This window comes from Lissotriton vulgaris, chromosome 2_2 (assembly GCF_964263255.1).
Source record: "Lissotriton vulgaris chromosome 2_2, aLisVul1.2, whole genome shotgun sequence".
In the NCBI taxonomy this organism is placed as follows: Eukaryota; Metazoa; Chordata; class Amphibia; order Caudata; family Salamandridae; genus Lissotriton; species Lissotriton vulgaris.
In genome coordinates, this window is record NC_141688.1 from 282,886,864 (window position 1) to 282,905,777 (window position 18,914).

Sequence of the window (18,914 nt, forward strand, 5' to 3'; positions counted from 1 at the left end):
CTGCTCGATATAATTCATCACAACAAGCAGCATGGTCGATATTTGCCTATTTGTAAAACGCCACATAAAGATCTAATTAATTCCTTCAGTCTATGAGGATGCCTTAATTAATTCCTTCAATTCAAGGAAAAATGCCGACTCGTTTCCAGCCACGTTTAAATTCTTCACGGGCTTTCATCAGGGCTTCTTATTATAGGCAAAGAGTGTATAATCTATGAAGCAAATAAAAAATAGAACTAATCAGCACTAGTACTTCTATCCTTCCTCGCAGCATTTAACAACCCCAGAAAGTCACTTCACATACCTTCTAGATGATTCTTAAATTGTGGATGTTTGATGGTTTCCGCAGTGTGGGAGGCAGCCAGGGGTAATTAATCTGCAAAAAACAATTTTCTAGTTCATTCAACCTGTTTACTATGCTAAATGTCATGGTTCTTACAGCGAGCACTAAAACGGAGCCTACCTTACATCTACTTCTGGTTTGTGCACGCAAACAGTCTTTTTCAATGCATGGTGAAACAGGAGGTCAGGGGCTTGAGTCAGCTCTGTGGAGAAGAGAGTATATGACGTTGCGATATTCTCCCATCTACTTTCATTCAAAACATTTGGCATAGCCCTTAGTACAGCGTACCTGTACATACTTATGACTGCGTTTTGGACTCGGCTATCTTATTTTTTCAGCCGATCCTGTTACAAAAAATGCCAATGCACACATTAATGTGCGTTCTATACCTTGAGCTACAAGAGTTTTGCGCAGCAACCGCTATATATTCTCACCTCTATCGTTTCTGAAACACCCAAGGAGCCGGTCCTCGCGTTTCTTCTTGGCTATGTTGCAATCCCCCGGAATCTTCCTCAATCACGAGCGATTCCCGTACTACAAAATACCGTTGCCAAAATTACTCTAAAGCTCACGGTGGATATTCCGATATTTCAAGCAAGTTATTGTATCTTTTCTTAACTATTTAGCTTCATGTCACGCAGACAGTCCGGTGTCCTCGCTGCAGGCAACAGCTAATTGGTTAGCCCGGAAGCGATGCCTTGTTAACCTGTTCAATGCGCTTCTAAGGATGCTGGTCCCTGGTATTTTCGCATTAAGTGGTTTCATTTCAATGCCGCCTGTCTTGGTACGTAAACACTGTTGTAGGCATTATGCTGCACGTCAAAGTTTTGAATTAAGAAGGGACTGTGGTACTCATATTGTAGCAAACTTAGTAAATAAATATTACGCGAGCTGTACTCAAAAATCATTATATAATCAGATATAAGCTCATACAAGGGTAGCTCCCAGGGCTGCCGCCGCATTTGGCGGTTCCACTATTTTGATTATAAATCCTACAACAGTGTTTACGTACCAAGACAGGCGGCATTGAAATGAAACCACTTAATGCGAAAATACCAGGGACCGCAGTTGAACTACAGTTCCCAGCATCCTTAGTAGCGCATTGAACAGGTTAACAAGGCATCGCTTCCAGGCTAACGAATTATCTTTTGCCTGCAGCGAGGACGCCATACTGTCTGCGTGACATGAAGCTAAATAGGTAAGAAAAGATCCAATAACTTGCTTGAAATATCGTAATATCCACGTGAGCTTGAGAGTAATTTTGGCAACAGTATTTTTAGTACAGGAATTGCTCGTGATTGAGGAAGATTCCGGGGGTTGCAACATAGCCAAGAAGAAACGCGAGGACCGGCTCCTTGGGCGTTTCAGAAAAGATAGAGGTGAGAATATATAGCGGTTGCTGCGCAAAACTCTTGTATCTCCAGGTATAGAACGCACATTAATGTGTGCATTGGCATTTTTTGTATAAGGATCGGCTGAAAAAAGAAGATAGCAGAGTCCAAAACGCCATCATAAGTATATACAGGTACGCTGAACTAAGGGTTATGCCAAATGTTTTGAATGAAAGTAGATGGGAGAATATCGCAACGTCATATACTCTCTTCTCCACAGAGCTGACTCAAGCCCCTGACCCCCTGTTTCACCACGCATTGAAAAAGACTGTTTGCGTGCACAAACCAGAAGTAGATGTAAGGTAGGCTCTGTTTTAGTGCTCGCTGTAAGAACCATGAAATTTAGCATAGTAAACAGGTTGAGTGAACTAGAATATTGTTTCTTTCAGATTAATTACCCCTGGCTGCCTCCCACACTGTGGAAACCATCAAACATCCTCAATTTAAGAATCATCTAGAAGGTATGTGAAGTGACCTTCTGGGGTTGTTAAATGCTGCGAGGAAGGATAGAAGTATTAGTGCTGATTAGTTTTATTTTTTATTTGCTTTATAGATTATCCACTCTTTGCCTATAATAAGAAGCCCTCATGAAAGCCCGTGAAGAATTTATACGTGGCTGGAAACGCGTCGGCATTTTTTCTTGAATTGAAGGAATTAATTAAGGCATCCTCATAGACTGAAGGAATTAATTAGATCTTTATGTGGTGTTTTACAAATAGGCAAATATCGGCCATGCTGCTTTTTGTGATGAATTATATCGAGCAGCATGCTCTTTTGAATTGAAAAGTGAAGCAATTACTGTATATAAGTGTGTTTATGTTATCAAATAGATTTCGTCCAAAAGTATTTGTATATGTGTGTATTTAAAGTGTTTTCATTGTGCAATCTGTATGTGTTTCTGAGAATAGAAGAGACTTCCTACTCTGAGAAAATATTTAAATTTAATAAAATTAGAGGTTGAATAAAATAACCCAACCACTAAAAGAATATAGTGTGGTTTTCTGAAATTCAAAAAGTGGGAATGCAGGTACTGTTGTGTATTCTGTTCACGAATTAAGCACTGAAAAAGGCAGATTCGTAGGTGAAACTTTGATAAATGTGGAATTTCAACCTAGGAGGACATTTTTGCATACTGTAATGGGTTCTAAATGTTTGTTTGCACCTTAAACGAATTTTGTCTCTCTCCAGAATAACTACATTAAGTATGGTAGTGGGCCTTACCTTGTGTCAATGTAAAATGCACACACCCAGGTCCTTAAGTGGAGTAAGTTTGCAGGCTTTTTCAGACTGTGAATCTACCAGGAAGAGGTTTACGAATATGCTTTTTGTACAAGTCTATGGAGGCACTTACAGTTACACTGATGAACTTGCCCTAGTTCTCAATCTGCCTTTGAGAAATATTCTCCATTTTGCCTAATTTTCCTTTGCAGATGTTTTTTTACTTTAGTGCACATATCTTGACTTATGTGTACAAAAACGTTTCTGAATCTATCCACGAGAGGAATGTACATTTAATTGAAGTGTTCTTGATAATCTATAATTGGGAGTGGGTGAGAATTTATTTATGTATGTAGGTTTTAAATTTGAGATCACTATGAGTTCAGGACAGTGTTCTTACTGAAGGATACAATGTGAATAAATTTGAGTTAAATATATGCTTTCTGCTTAGTTTATGATTGCAGACTGATCTCAGTAAGCTTTGCAGCATATCTGTAATACTATCTTTTTTTCCTCTTGCAAGGCACAGTAAAGATGTTGCACTAGTCAACCTGGCAAATATTTTGCACCGGGCTCACTTTTCGGCTGATGCGGCAATCCTGGTGCATGCTGCCCTGGATGTGTCTGGAGACTTTTTGTCCAGTCACTACACACTGGGAAACATTTATGCAGTGAGTGTGATATCCTCAACATTTAAGACAAATACTATTATCTTCTTAATGAAAGGAACATATGTTTAATAACTATTTTGTAGATTGCCTAAGGTGTCTAGTAGATTCCTGTCTCCCCAATGTACAGATAAGTAACTTGGTAACAATAGAACTAACTAGTTTGACCTAGAGTAGAGTAGGGTTTAGTTCTTTAAGTCACCGGACTGTAGATGATTCTACTTCCAGAGCGCAACTCCTGTTTAAAAGTAATGTGTCTAAAGAAACCCCTCCGAGACTATAAGTCCTAGATGATTATGGCGGAACCAAAGCGTCTCTTATCAAAAATAACCCTCTTTTAGAAAAATGCCTACCCTGTTACAAAGGCATGGGTACATCCTATTTCCTCCACTCATTCCCTTTACTGTAAAGTTTAGAAATCACTGAAAGGGATACTGGCAACCATCTGTTATAAAAATAGTTCTTCCTTTCTACCCCCTCTTGCAGAGAAACAACTGACAAACTCAATTTATCTTTCCAGTGTTCGCTTTGTGTTGCATCCCAAATCTCCTCTAACATGTTGGCCCCAAAATAATTAACAGGTCACTTTCCAAACTTTTGACCTATAAAGATAACAGACTGCTCTAGGGGCTGGTATCCCATGAAAATGTGGAAAAACTTGTTTGGAAAATCCATTCATGCAGTTCCCAAGTCTGATTTTGTGTGCAGGGAAAACCAGCCCAAGGCTGTTACTATCACTTGCCATGGTAAGATTGGAGAAATAATCCTCCAGTCAGTTGGTAGCATGGAATGGCCATGGTATGGTTCAGACTACTTGAAAGATGGGTTAATGTGATTTTTAACAAAGTGCTGAGCTCTGCATGGCTACTGCTCATGTAGCTAAATTCACAATAGAAACCAGATGCCATTTAAATTGAAAAGGGCTTTTCTGTGAGTTTGCTGAGAGCTGTATTTGGGTACATTACAGCAATAGATGGTTGTTTACTGAAACTAACACTATATCTTGAGTACACAGGTTGCTTTATTATTTAACATGGACCGGTTAGTTAAACACAAAAAAATGTCTTACGATAACCTAATGGAATACAAGGCTCATTTTAGCTCACCATGGGCCTGTCTTATTTTTCTTCTTTTGGTTCCCTAGATGCTTGGCGAGTACAACCACTCTGTTTTGTGCTATGATCATGCTCTACAGGCCAAGCCGGGCTTTGAGCAAGCTCTGAAGAGGAAGCACGCTGTACTGTGTCAGCAAAAATTAGAGCAGAAACTTGAAGCTCAGCACAGGTAAGCATCTACCTAATGAGTGGCTTGTAACGTGCCACAAAGCATTGGTAGTCTTAAAGCTTCTCTCTTCACTGTGACTTCTGAGTTTCAACTGTAATTGCAAGTCTTGTGAAGCATAAACATGTGTTCGTTTGGAAGCTTGGCGGGCTGAATCGATCTTTGAACACTGTGTGAGAAAGTGCCTCTTTTGACATGGTGAGCCCACGCTTTTTGACTGGACATTGATGTGGTTTCGACTGTAGTGCACAGGGTCCCTGACAACCAGGTTACCTGTGCCAGTGCTTCTTCCTTTTAAACATATCCACAGTTGGTACTTCTGCCCCTGTAAGTTCCTAGTAAGCGGTATCCTTGGTACCTTGTGCCTGGAAGCTAAAGATGGTCCCTTGGGATCCCTCACTAGGACTATGCCATTGCCCTTGCAGTTTGCATGCCGCTGTGAGGTGAAAAAACGACAGTCGACATGGCACCCTTCCTGGGTCCATGCCATCCACCACTGCCTCAAGGTATAGGTTAGTTACTCCTCTGGCAGGGCTTGCAGGCCCTAAGGTAGGGTGCACTCTACCACAGCTGAGGGCATTTTTTTTTTTTTGAAGACCAATGGTCCCAAACTTTATTCAGTTTCACAGATGAGTTAAACAGCAGTCACACAGTGTCATAACAATAAACCACTACTACAAGCGGTACTCGGCTGTCAGTACAGAATGACATGGCAATTAAATACGAGTGAAAATAAACAGTAGCCAGTGGTAATGCATTAGTTCACAAGCAGCGGTGCTAGGAAATGTCTCGTGCCGCAGCGCTTGCGGCTCATGGCACTGCGCTAGGACCAGGGTGCTGTAAGAAATCCGACAGTCATTGCATTGAGTTATGTTCCCTGTTCAGTACAGTAGCGAGCTGGAGCAGGATCATATCCCCCGTCGTCACATGGATCGCTGGGCTTCCGCTGCCTGTACATGAAAACACCCAGTTGCCATTGTATGATACGGAAACAGGGAGGGGGGTGTCGAGCATTAGCGCGTGTACAAAATCAACAGTCTCTGTGTCAACCAAAAGGTATAACTGGGAATTAAAAGAGGAGGGGGAGGGAGAAACATTTCAACAACTGCTGGACTAGTGCATGTGCGTGTGGTAGTGTGTCTTGAATCCTAGCCGTGTGTGGTGCACCCTGTACGGGCTGCGCAGGGGCGGGGGTGATCGAGGATGTGGTGTCGCTGCGGCCGCGGGGGTGGAGGCGGGGGGGAGGAGGCAGCGGGGGGGAAGGGCAGTGGCGGGGGGGCGGCAGGGGACATCGCTCGGTGTGCAAGAGCTCGGTAGTCGGGGCTGGCGGCGGGGGGGGAATGAGGGGGGGAGGGGGGGCGCGGCAGCGGGGGGGGGGATGGGGGGGGGGACGCGGTAGTGGGGGGGGGCAAATTCCGTGACCTATATGGACAGCAAGCGACAACCACAGCTGAGGGCATATCTACACGAGTAGATATGCCCCTACACTACTTGTCAGTTCTTAGATATTACAAGTGCAAGGGAAGTCATAAGGAGTACATGGGCTGGAAATTCGACAATAATAGTTCCCCAGCACCATAATGGCTTCACTGAAGCTAGGAGTGTTTGGTAGCAAACAACTCCGAGTGCCCCCACTGCTGCCAGTGTGACATGCCTTAAACCATATACCCAAAAGGCACCTCAGAGGTGCCCCCTGAAAAACTATCGACCCAGGTGTGGACACGGACTTCCTTTAGGCAGCCTGCCACACACAGACCGGTTTCTGGACCTCTGGGTGGAGATCATCTGCTCTCCCGGACCAGAAACAACGGATGGACTTTTCACACCTCCTCCCCCACGATGGACACAGTGCTCCAAGGCGAAGCTTCAAAGGCCTGACGCTTTTGTAATGCGACCCATCCTCTGCTGCTGCTTGCAGTATATGGCTGCCCCTGGTTTTAACCCCCACTTTGGGCAGAAAAATCGTTGGGAAAACTTAGACTAGGAGGTGTGCCACCTTTGCCAATTCCACCCCTCAGTATAGGAGGAAATGTTAAGCACACCTTTTAGTCCCCTCCATCTTGTAGATGAGGGAACTCTGCCCATCAGGGCTAGGACTATACCCCCTCACTCCCACAGGAGAGTGGCGTAATAGAGGGGATAGTCACTCCAGGTGAGGTGCCCATTGACCCTACCTGTTACTCCCTTAATGTGCCCCTAAATCTAGTATTTAGAGTTTTACCTCAGACCTTGAAACGAGTTACCTGCGACCTAAGGAGGACAAAGAAGATGCTGTACAGCGAAGCCTGAAGATGACTACTGACCAGACCACATACCTACCGGCCTGTCTCCAGCTCCAAAGACCTTCTAGAAGATTCCGCCTGGCCTGCAGTCAGTGACTTCCAGAAACCGGAGGAAGACCGCATCAACTTAAACAAAGACCAGAACTCCAGAGGACAGCGGTTCTGTTTCCAGGAATCCAACACCAAGGACCCTAGTGCCAGCTGAAACTGCAAGTCCTGACCACTCTGCACCAGACGCCGATAGCCCGTGTCTAGGTGGCTCACTGACCCAGAACAGGTTCCCCAGCGATCCTTACCTCAAATCCAGCCTGAATCCAGAGTCTCCCCGTGACTGCGACTGACTCGCGTAAGAAGACTCTGACGTCTTCAGGCAGCCCTGCACAAGAAGCCCCAGGGACTTGGTGAGCTGAATCGACTGTGCCCCTCTGACCACCTACATCTCTAATTACCTCTGCTGTCATTGGTCTCCCTCCTACAACCGCAGGTGTGACACCTACAGCCTGTTTGTCTGAGGCAAGTTCTCCATAGAAAAGCATTGTTTGCCCGATACAGAATTTGTACCCTGCACCCGGTAACCCCTGTGTCGCTGCTGTTGTAGGTTTGGTGCTGCTTTGTACCCCCGTCCCCCTGTGCTGGTCTCCACCCCCAAAGCTTGGCACCTGCCACCAATTTACCTAACTGCTAGCAGTGTGGGTTTAAGCACCCCTAGTCTACATTGCAATGCACTAGGATGTACGCTGATTTTGACTTCTGCACCCGGCCGTCCCTGTGCCGCTGGTGGTGCAATTTTGGTCCTCACCTGACCCTAGCTGACCTTAAGTCCCACAGATTGGAACTGTAAGTTGCGTACTTACCTGTATAACCACATTATTGTTTTCCTCCATAGGATAACATTGAACTGTCTGAAAACTTTTAACAGTAAGTATTTTTTCTGCAAAACTTACTTACCTTATTGAGTAGATCATGGTCTTAAAATAAGGCACAAACAAACAATATTTTTATGAAAATTGATGTGGATCTCCTTTTGTGTCCCTTATTGGTAAATGTTGTGCAACAAATGCCTTATACTTCTCTGTTTTAGGCCTAAGGCTGCGCGCTCACAATACTAGAGCCCTTTGGGTTTTCCTTTGAGTCCTGTACACTTTTGGGGAACCCCTGGACTCTGTGCATGGTATAATCACCTGGCGGCATACCATATATAGAGCCAGCTTCCTACACTCTGCATTCTGCATTGCCAGCAGGCCATAATCTGTCATCACTACTATTTTTTAGACCTTAGTAGGCCTATTACCTTGTTTAATGATATTTTAACATGAGCATTGTCCAGGAAGGATTCAGTTCAGTTCAGATTAGCTTTATTCGATTTTGGTTTTAAAATCATAAAAGCAGCAACAATACCTAAATAAATGCCTTAACATTTCATTACAAAATTGATATCAACTATTAAAACAGGATTAAATCAGTATGACGGGTCAGCTAATCAATATGAAACATTTCATTATCAAGTGGCAACAAAAAAAGGTTATGCATACAGAGCCAAAAAATGGCTTACGGTTCAGTGGAAGAACGTAGTTACATACTACTGTGTCAATTAAGCAAGTACTCATGAGTGGCCCCTTTGTATTTGGTTCTCAGAAAGTACAGATTTTAAAGAGTGGAACATATCTATTAGAGGCTAGGAGGTTAGTGGCGCTCGGTGCGTAAAATCCCCTTCCCCATGAGTTATATTTCTTTGCCTTAAAACTTAGTAGCGGGATGTGTAGGGAGCTCGGGTAGAAGTCATGCAAGTCCCAAAAGCGAATGGGGCCATCTCCTTCTTTGGGCTGACAAGGTTGGTTTAGGTTGGTTATCATTGACATTTTCCCCGTCGTGCTTCCTTTTAATGTTGAGACCCCGAGGCAGAGCATTGGCTTGAGTTTTGTCTTTCTTTAATTGTATTGGTAGGTCCCGCGGAGTGCCGTTTGAGTTGTGAGGATTAGTGCCCATAATAGGGGGGGTGATGCATCCGGGACATACTTGGTGCCACACAGGGCATTGAGCTCCCCCCAAAAAGACATATTTTATATACAATACCCCAAAAAGCGGCAATAAGCAAAACAGTATAAGTCAGTAAGAAAAATGCGTCTCTGTACTTCCTCCTATTGGAAATCCTATGGGAAATGTCAGGTGGGGTGGCCCGTCCCATCCTCCTCTGGCCTCTGAGAGCCACAGAGGGCCCGCCCTTTGCCCGGGCTTCGCCCGGCGTCCCGTTCGCCTCCCGCGGGGCTGGAGGGACGCCTGCTTTATGCCCCGCCCGGCGCGATGGTGTGGCGTCTGTCCACAGCAGAGGGAGCCTGGGAACTGTAGTTTAGAACGCCCCCCTCTGCACTGCGGCCGCGCTAGATGACTACTGCGGCGGCGGGAGGGAGACTAAGAGTGCCGGTGATCTGAGGTTGTCAAGGGTTAAATATCCCAGGGTCCGGGGTCCGTTAATAAGGTGAGCTGGTCAAAGGCTCAGAAGCCCTTGCAGGCGTCCCCCGCTCCACCGGAGTGACGCCTGCTTTATGCGCCGCCCGGCGCAATGGTGTGGCGTCTGTCCACAGCAGAGGGAGCCTTGAAACTGTAGTTTAGAGCACCCCCCTCCGCATTGGATGACCACTGCGGCGGCGGGAGGGAGACGAAGAGTGCCGGTGATCTGAGGTCGTCAAGGGTTAAATATCCCAGGGTCCGGGGTCCGTTAATAAGGTGAGCTGGTCAAAGGCTCAGAAGCCCCTGCAGGCGTCCCCCGCTCCACCGGAGTGACGCCTGCTTTATGCACCGCCCGGCGCGATGGTGTGGCGTCTGTCCACAGCAGAGGGAGCCTGGGAACTGTAGTTTAGAGCGCCCCCCTCCGCACTGCGGCCGCGCTAGATGACCACTGCGGCGGCGGGAGGGAGACGAAGAGTGCCGGTGATCTGAGGTCGTCAAGGGTTAAATATCCCAGGGTCCGAGGTCCGTTAATAAGGTGAGCTGGTCAAAGGCTCAGAAGCCCCTGCAGGATTCATTTTTAGAGGTGCATAATTTAAATATTGCACATCACACGAGATCACTTCATCCTTCGTTTGTGGAAATGTATTTTATAAGATGTGTAGGATAGCGTTAACATTCAGTCAGAAATGGCCAGCTTAGTGCTCAAGTACCTTGTGTAAAAATATCACTACTCCTGAAGTAGCCATTTAGGGACAAGCCAGGCCTTTTAGGCCTTTCTGAATATGAGAAGATTTGATTAATCTCGTTACCTTATTAAGCAACTACAGATAGTTCAAAATGCACCACCCATTTACTCCCTCATCTGTCTCTTCAATCATGTTAACCTTCACTGGTTTCGCATTCATTTAGCGAGTGCATCAGATATAATGCCCTTTGCTTTAATTGACAAGCTTTTTCTGGCACCAGTGCTATTTACATCTAACACAAACTTCAGGGATATTGTTTGATCCGTAGTGTACGCTTCTAAGAGAGTGTCTGTTCAGTTCTCAAGTTCTGTAAGTTTGGTGTTGCAGGTTCAGCTTTCTCCTCTTTTGGCCCTAGGCTCTGGAATGCTCTGCCTCTTCTTTTAAAAAAAAAATAATTTAAAAGACCTTTATTGTACCTTTCGAATCATACACAGAGTCTGGCCTACAACCCCAGGGGCCGGCCGCAACACGATCACTTGCATGCAATACTGTCCGAGTAACACTGCTCATGTGCGGACATCCCTGGGGTTCGGCGGCGTGATAGAACAATGTGTGTACATAACTGGCATTGTTACTTCTGATAAGTATAGGTCCGGTTTTTCTATTTTATAACAACAACCTTACTTAAATAAGAAAGTTACCACATACTATCCGTAAGGCAGACAAGAATTTGAAAGCACAGTTCCCGTCCCGTCTTCGACATAAGGTCTGTAAAGAGTGGGCAAACATAGTCTTTACAAGTGGATCGGTTTGAGCTGTTCTCCCCCCCAGGTTGGTGTCCTTGTCGTAGTGTTATACCAAGCCAGGCCAGCCAGCCTCACAGGCTCTCCCCCTCTGAGTACATGTCAGAGGTGAGCTCAAATTGTCTACAGCACTGCCCCACCTCCTCCCACGCCGCCTATTCATCCTCCCCCTCCTCGTCTGATGTTAGTGGGTCGTCCTCCTACAGGGGTTCACACATTTTCCCCCTGAAGACATTCCACGGGGTCCATATTTTGTTCCATTTACGTGGGCAGGACCTAATGGCATATACAGCCCTCTCCGTAATAATCACCCTATCCATGTTTACACACCATTGTGTCAACGTGGGGGCCTCGACCGCTCCCCACTTCTGTGCTATGTCAGGTTTTGCTAAAATCATACCCAAAGTGGACCACTGTTGGCCGTGTCTGGATAGGTCGTTCGGTTCCCAGACATTTCACAGGCATTTACGTGGTTCAGGGACTAGGGACAGTCCCATTGTTTGAGATATGGTGCGCATTATTTGTCTCCAATACTCCAAGATGCGAGGGCATTCCCATATAGTATGAAAAAACGTTCCCTCCTCCCCACAGCCACGCAGACAGTAGGGATGTTGTGCCCGCTGTATTAAGTGCAGTGTAGTTCTCGTGTAATACACCCTGTGTAGGATCTTAAGCTGTACGAGTCGGAATTTTGCCGATATGCCCACCTTCTTTGGAGACGCCAATGAATCATCCATTTCTCCTATTTCAGCCACCCATTCATCTTTTAGTTTTAATGTAGGGTCAGATAGGTTGTTAATCAATTTACAATAAGTGAGGGACGTTGCTCGTTCCTGCATATATTCCGTGAGAAGGCGATCTTCAAGGGGAGATGCCTCAGGGACCTCTGCGTCGGGTGTGATGGCTGTAAGCAGAGCGTGCCGTACCAGCACATAGCGGAACGATTCCGTAGGTCCCAACTCATATTGCTGTCTCAGCTGTGCAAAGGGGACTACTGTTCCCTTGTCCCATAGGTCTCCCACTGTGGATATACCAATGTTGTCCCAGTGTGTAAAGCCCTTACAGCTTCTCAGGTTCCCCAAGGCCCTGGTGTCCCACAATGGGGTGAGCTTAGTAATTCGCCCCTTCCACCCCAGTTTCGTTTGTGCCGTGTGCCACAGCGCTGCAGTAAGTCTCGTGGGTCCCACCAGTTTGTGCACGAGGCGCTGATCGTATAAAGGTGCCAACATAGTGTTGGCACCTAGCTGTGCCCTGTCAGCCCTATATGCCGGGTCGTCTTGGGGAGTATGCAGCCACCGGTTGATAGGTGTTAATTGAGTCGCCCAGTAATACAATTGCAGGTTCGGCAACGCAATCCTCCCGTCATACCAATCCCTGTGCATTTTAGCCTGAGCTATGCGTGCCGGGCGATTACTCCATAGGAGGCCGGATTCCAACGCCGACACCTGCCTACAGTATCCGGGCAGCACCGGGTATGGTGTATTATCTAATATATACAGGAAGCGCGGCAATGACATCATTTTATATAGCGCCGCTTTGCCCAGCAGTGTCAAAGGCAGCGTCGCCCAAAATGTAGCGTCTTGTTTCAGCCGCTCCAGAGGCGGTTCAGATTTTTCTGAAAGAATTCCATTGGGTCCTTGGTGACATGGATTCCCAGGTACTTAAAGGAAGACCCTGCTGTTCTTAAGAGGCAAACGTCGTCAAGAACCGGGGCCGGACCCTACAGTACATACAGTTCCGACTTTGCCCAGTTTAAGGTGTATCCTGACACTTTCCTCTGCTCGTCACACATAGCCAGAAGCGCCGGAATACATGTCATCCGCATAGAGCGATCCTCCCACCCCTCCGCCCATGGGATCCCTTTCAACAGTAGAGTCAAGCGTATCAGAGTCGCCAGCGGTTCCAATGCTATCGCAAAGAGCAGCAGCGACAGGGTGCAACCCTGTCGGGTACCTCGCTCCAGAGGGAACGTATGCGAAATGTGGCCGTTCGCCACAACCTGCGCCACTGTCTTAGTGTACAGCAACCTGACCAAGCTATGAAGTTAGGACCGTACCCCAGGTGCGCCAAGACCTCAAAAAGGTATTCCCATTCCACCATGTCAAAGGCCATTTTTGCGCCAAGAGCCAATATGACCGCCGGATCCGAAAGTAATTACGCCCTTGCCAGCACTCCGTGCACCCTGCGTAGATTAAGAGCGGTATTTCTGTGTGGCATAATGCCTGACTGATCTGGGTGTATTAAGTGTGGGAGGTGTGTGACCAGCCGGGTAGCGAGAAGTTTCACCAGAATTTTAACTTCGGCATTAAGAAGGGATATGGGGCGATATGACGTACACTCCTCCGGCGGCTTTCCGGGCTTGGGGATCGCCACAGTCAGTGTCTGGACGGGAATGGGACCAAGTGAAACTCTGGCCTCGTCCGCTGACACCACTCTAGCTGGGGTGTACACACCTTCTAAATGATCGACAAGGGCCTCCACCATCTCCTCAGGGCTTGTTTGCAGCCTCCCCATCTTATCACACACTCGTTGTATTCCCCTAGCGCTCCCCCCTTTCTTGTCCAGCCAGGCCATCATTTTCCCTGCCTTAGCTCCTATGTCATAGATTCTATGTGTCGTCGCGGTGATTTGTTCAGTCGCCTGATATCGTAAGGGCTCCCTATATTGCTGCTGGCGTATGAGTAGGGCATGAGACGTGTCTGGCGTCGGGTCTGCCGCATTTGCTATCTTTGCGTCGTGCAGAGCCAATTCAAGCCCGGCCAATTCTAGTGTTTTCTCTTGCTTATATCCTGTTATTGACGTTATAGCCTGTCCCCTCAGAACTGTCTTATATGCCTCTCACACAACAGCGTGAGACTGCACTGAGGAGGTATTTTCAGCAAAGTAAAGCATCGTTATTTTCTTGAGCGCCTTTCTAACCTCGGGGACCTTGAGGTAGGAAGCGTGTATGGGAAAGATCCTTCTACGTGACCTCTCCTGGGTAGACAGCGTTAGTGAGACCGGGGAGTGGTCTGATCTCCCCCTAGGTTGGATGTCAATGCTATCTACGTGTTGCAGGCCGTCACCCAGCGCTAGGAAGTAATCTAGCCGAGATAGACTGTTATGTACCGTGGAATGATGTGTATAGTCTCGCAGTAGGGTGTATGTGCCTCCAGATGTCGACCAAGCCCAGAGCGTTCAGGAACCGTTGGAAACTGGAAGGACCACCAGCCTGAGTTACCGCCGGGAACCTGTCCACTAGGGTGTCCACAGTAGCATTGAAGTCTCCCCCGACCACTATATCCCCCTCAGGTAGGGCCAGGAGAAAGTCGCCCAGTGCCGGCAGCGTGACTGAGTGGAGCGCCGGGGGATGTACACCGATACTACATTCAGGAGTCTCCCCTCCCACTGCCCCTGGACCGCCGCAAAACAACCCTGCTCCTCAACCTTGGTACTCAGTACTATGAACTGTGAGGGCTTTTTGACTAGAATCCCGGTGCCCCTGGAACCGGAGGTGAATTCCGAATGCACCACCATCATGTATCCTCTCCTGCCAAGCGCCTTGGATGCCCACCAATGAGGTGCGTCTCCTGCAGAAGTACCAATGCCGGTCCCTGCCTTTTCACTGCGTTCATTACCAACCCACGCTTGATCTTGTCGCCCAGCCCTCGCACATTCCATGTCATAAGCCGGAGAGGCGTGGGCCGCAACCTCAATGTCCCCCCCCCTCATGGGTATGGGATTGGGAGTCGTGCAGGTTCGTTCTCGTACCCATATGTATGCCAACTGGATATCATGACCGGGGTGTACCGGCCGTCCCAGAAACCTAAGCGGTGTGTATGCATAATATCCTGTCGTACCCTTACTTGTGGAACTTCAAGAACATCAAAACTATCCCCCCCTGCTCCCCCCTCCCTGCTTAACGGACATACAACCGCCCGCCCCCCAACTCAGCAGAGTGCTTTACCCATTCCTGTAACAGAGTACTTGCTTGCTGGGGTAGAGTACCCTCCCGAGCAGGCGGCCTCCCTGCCCTTTTCCGAGCACCCCAGGCCAGTGTCCAAGCGCGTCTAAACAGCGAAGTTTTTGATCAGACAGCACTCAGGAGTGTACCGGGCAATCAGGATTCCACACCACCTTCTGCTCCAAGGTGTTCCAGTGGAGGCGACCAAACCACACCATCTCCGCCTGACGTCTGTGATCCCGTCTGGCTGTTTTCTCGGTGGTTCCGATTATTCCTGTGCGAGCGGCGGGGCTGCCCCACATTTCTCCATCCCTCCAACCAGTCTTGGGCTGCATCCGGCGTGTCAAAAAACCAAACCTTGTCGTCCGCAACCACTCTAAGCCGTGCCGGAAAAAGCATTGAATAAGACAGTTCCCTCGCCCTCAGCACCTTCTTGACCTCCAGGAAAGTTTTCCGCCGACGTGCGACCTCAGCTGTGTAATCCGGGAAGAAGGCCACAGTGGAGTTTTGGATCTGGATGGATGGCGACACCCTCGCCGCCTACAAAATGGCATCCCGGTCGCAAAAGTTAAATAGTCTCACCAGTATTGGTCTGGGTGGGGCCCCAGGCTTCGGGATCCCATCGGGCACTCTGTGCGCCCTCTCCACCCAAAAAAAGTGTGCGAGTCCTTTGGGATTCAGTTCCGTCTTGATCAGCTCCTCCACGTATAGGTCCATTGCGCCTTTACCTTCTGATTCCGGAACCCCAAGAATTGGGACGTTGTTCCTCCTCGATCGCCCTGCCTGATCATCCAGTATCTCGCTGAGTGATTTATTTGCGGCCTCCACTCTCTCCATCGCTACTTGCAGTTCCGACACGTCCTGCACCAAAGATTTCGTAACCACCTCCACTTGTTGCACTCTCTCACTCATTTTGTGCATGTCCGCCCGTATTAGGGTGACCTCCGTGGCAGTGGACCCCACTGTGGCTTGTACCTGCGCCAGTGTGCGCATAACGTCTTCGAGCTTTGCCTTCTTGGCCCCCTCCCCTTCCGATGTCTAACCCCTTGGACATGCGGGGCTCCGTTTGAGGGGGATTATGTTTATCATACGCAAACTTGTCCAGTTTAGATTGTGTCGAATTGTGCTTTAAGCCTCGGCCAGCCATGGTTCCCTCTATACGTTCCACGCCGGTGCTGTGCAGTCTCCGCGCCCCACGAGGCTCCAGTCTTCCACCAATCTCTGGCCCCCCACTTCCACCTCGGAGTCGTTTGAGTGTCCCCTTGCGCAGTGAGTGCCAGGTATTCAGTGAGTCCACTATGGTGGTAAATTAGGAGTGTCTGGAGATGTGCCCCGCTGTGTGCTGAGTCTCTTCTGCAGCCCTTCGTGCACTAGGGCTCCCAATTCAGCCTGCTGTAAAAGGAGGCCCCGCAGTATCTATGTTCCGTTGGAACTCCTCTCTGTGCGTTCACTTTAGACTCGTGAGAGGGTTGCAGTCCCTTACGCCACGTCCCGGTGCCCTCGGGCCGGATTACGAACCCCAGTGCCTGCTCTGGCCCTGAGCGGGCGAGCGCAATGGGGTCAACACAGGGTCTTGTGTTACGTAGTGTGAGCCTGTGCCGCCATTACCGGAGGTCTCCGTACCGCCTCACAGCGAGCTCCCAATGACGTTGGCACACTTCGCCAGGCTGCCGGACAGGGTCCGATGTCGCTCCTCGTCTTTTCCGGCGGCCCTGTATGTGTAGTTTGCGTCTGGGCCGGCTTCCGGCCTCACGTCCCCGCTTCACCGCCACTTCCGCTCAGCCATCAGACGTACGGCAGCCCGCTGCTTTTCGCTGCTCCCAGGCCCTGTCAGACAGGATCTCGTCTGAGCGTTTCCCGGTCTGCTGCGTTGCTCAAACTCGCTCCGCTGGCCGCCGCTCGGTCCTCGACCCCGGAGTGCCCCTTCAGAGGTATTTTAATGTCTTATTATTAGCCGGATTTCAGGGGGAAGCCGCCTCGCTCCCGGAGCCTCTCCCTTACGCTGCCGCCATGCTCGGCTGCAAGCCACGCTCCCCGAATGCTCTGCCTCTTAATCTTTGTAGTAAACCCTGCTTTGTAGCCTTTGGTAAGAAAATATAAACTTTTCTTTTTTCCTCAAGACTACTTCATCTATTGTTTCTACTCTGTTTTCTTTCGGTACCTCTACATCCCTGGGGGTCCCAGTGCGCTTTATAAAACTTCAAATCAATATCAACTCAGAATGACCATATTGAAATTATCACTGAATCTATGGAGTACACTTGCAAAAAACATTTTCAGCTGTTTGATTTCTTTTACATGCATGCTTATCTCTATTGACCCACAACAGGTCTCTGCAAATTGAAGAATGTAGTTTAGTTCTTTGTACTTCTCACTTAAGCTTCGACAGCTCAATCTCTGCCACAGTACCTTTGTATTTGCTTTATTTATTCCTCATTTATAGCTTTCACCTCTGAGGCAGCAACACACCAAGTTCAACATTATGTTACATAGTATTTGCTTGGCTCCCCTGCCTTTTCTGCCCTGACTAATAATGTGTCTCATCCGACCTACGGCTTGCTTTTTAAACACACTTCGCCTTTGGGTACCTTTACACTGAATTATGATCATATATTGTTATCCAACTGAGTTGTACTCCCTTCATAGTCCTCTGGAAGAACGGCTGAGTGGACCTGTCAGAACACTAACCTTTGACCATGAGGTTAAATATCACTGCAGTGGCTGTAATGGTTTTCTGACCAGTCATAGATGAGACAAAGAGCATTGTGCCTTGCATATCTACTGAAGGTGAGCACACAGCTTACCATGATAGGTATGTGTTTCATCATGCCTCCTTCTATTGTCTGCCCACCATTATGTGATATGTCGGCGCGGCTGATGTTTACATACCCCGCACTACAGCTCTACCACTCACACAAACACATCAATGTCGTTGGTCCAAAGTTGTAAAAACCTTTAGATTGACTATATTATCCCCATCATGAATTTGGATCATGTGTAAAAAGCAATAGCTGGATTTAACATTAAATGCCAGCTATCACTCACTGGAATGTAGGCAAGAGATACATTCAAAGTATGGAATATGAACCTTTGGGCATATTAACGTTTTGTTAAATCACATAGAGGTAAATACAATGTTGTACGCTCTATTGACTCCTAACGTGACTGCAAGGTTTTTTCATTGGTACATTCCGTGACTGACACTTGTCCATGACTTCTACTATAGTGAGCGATTTACAAGTTGTATTCTTGGATGGCAATAAGAGGGTAGGAAGATGCCTGGCGCACTCTACTTGACTGCTCTCAAAGTGTACCACGGTCGCATTAAACTATACCGCCGCAACAACTACTCTAGTAAATTTCAGTCTGCCCAGAACTCTTTGCCATTGTTAAGTCAGTCTCCCCTCTGACCCAAGTATCAGCTGCCACTTTGCCATCAGAGGATGGATGCAATGCCCCAGCCAAGTTCCTGAATATGGTTGCAAATATCCATGCCTCCTTCCCTGTGAAGTCCAGAGACTCTTCCTGCCTAAACACCTGGTTTGACACTTCAGTTAACCGCTCTCTACTTCTCCACTTTAACCCGTTTGAACTCGAGGAGCTGTCCCCACTTCTTCAGTCTGTCAAGTCAGGTTCTTTAATTGACTCAGTTTCCCCATTCGATGTCCTACCTTTTCTTCGCGAGGTACTAAACAACTCCTTAGCTGTGGGTTGGGTTTCCCCAGCTGTAGAAGCATGCGATGATGGTCCCACTCCTCAAAAAGCCTCTGTTCGACCAAACTGTAGGAGAGTAGCCCCTTTTTACACGGTCACCCTCACTTTTTGTCTCGGAGTGCACTGGGCTACTGTTA

At 47.8% G+C, this 18,914-nt stretch overlaps 1 protein-coding gene across 1 annotated transcript in view; it reads left to right on the forward strand.

Moving 5' to 3' along the window:
* Positions 1–18,914, forward strand: part of TTC17 (tetratricopeptide repeat domain 17) — a 575,315-nt gene that overhangs the window by 160,359 nt on the left and 396,042 nt on the right. The window contains exons 7-8 of the mRNA XM_086959610.1: positions 3,476–3,623; positions 4,765–4,904. Coding sequence (XP_086815736.1) covers positions 3,476–3,623; positions 4,765–4,904 — 288 coding nt within the window. The remainder of the gene's footprint in view (positions 1–3,475; positions 3,624–4,764; positions 4,905–18,914) is intronic.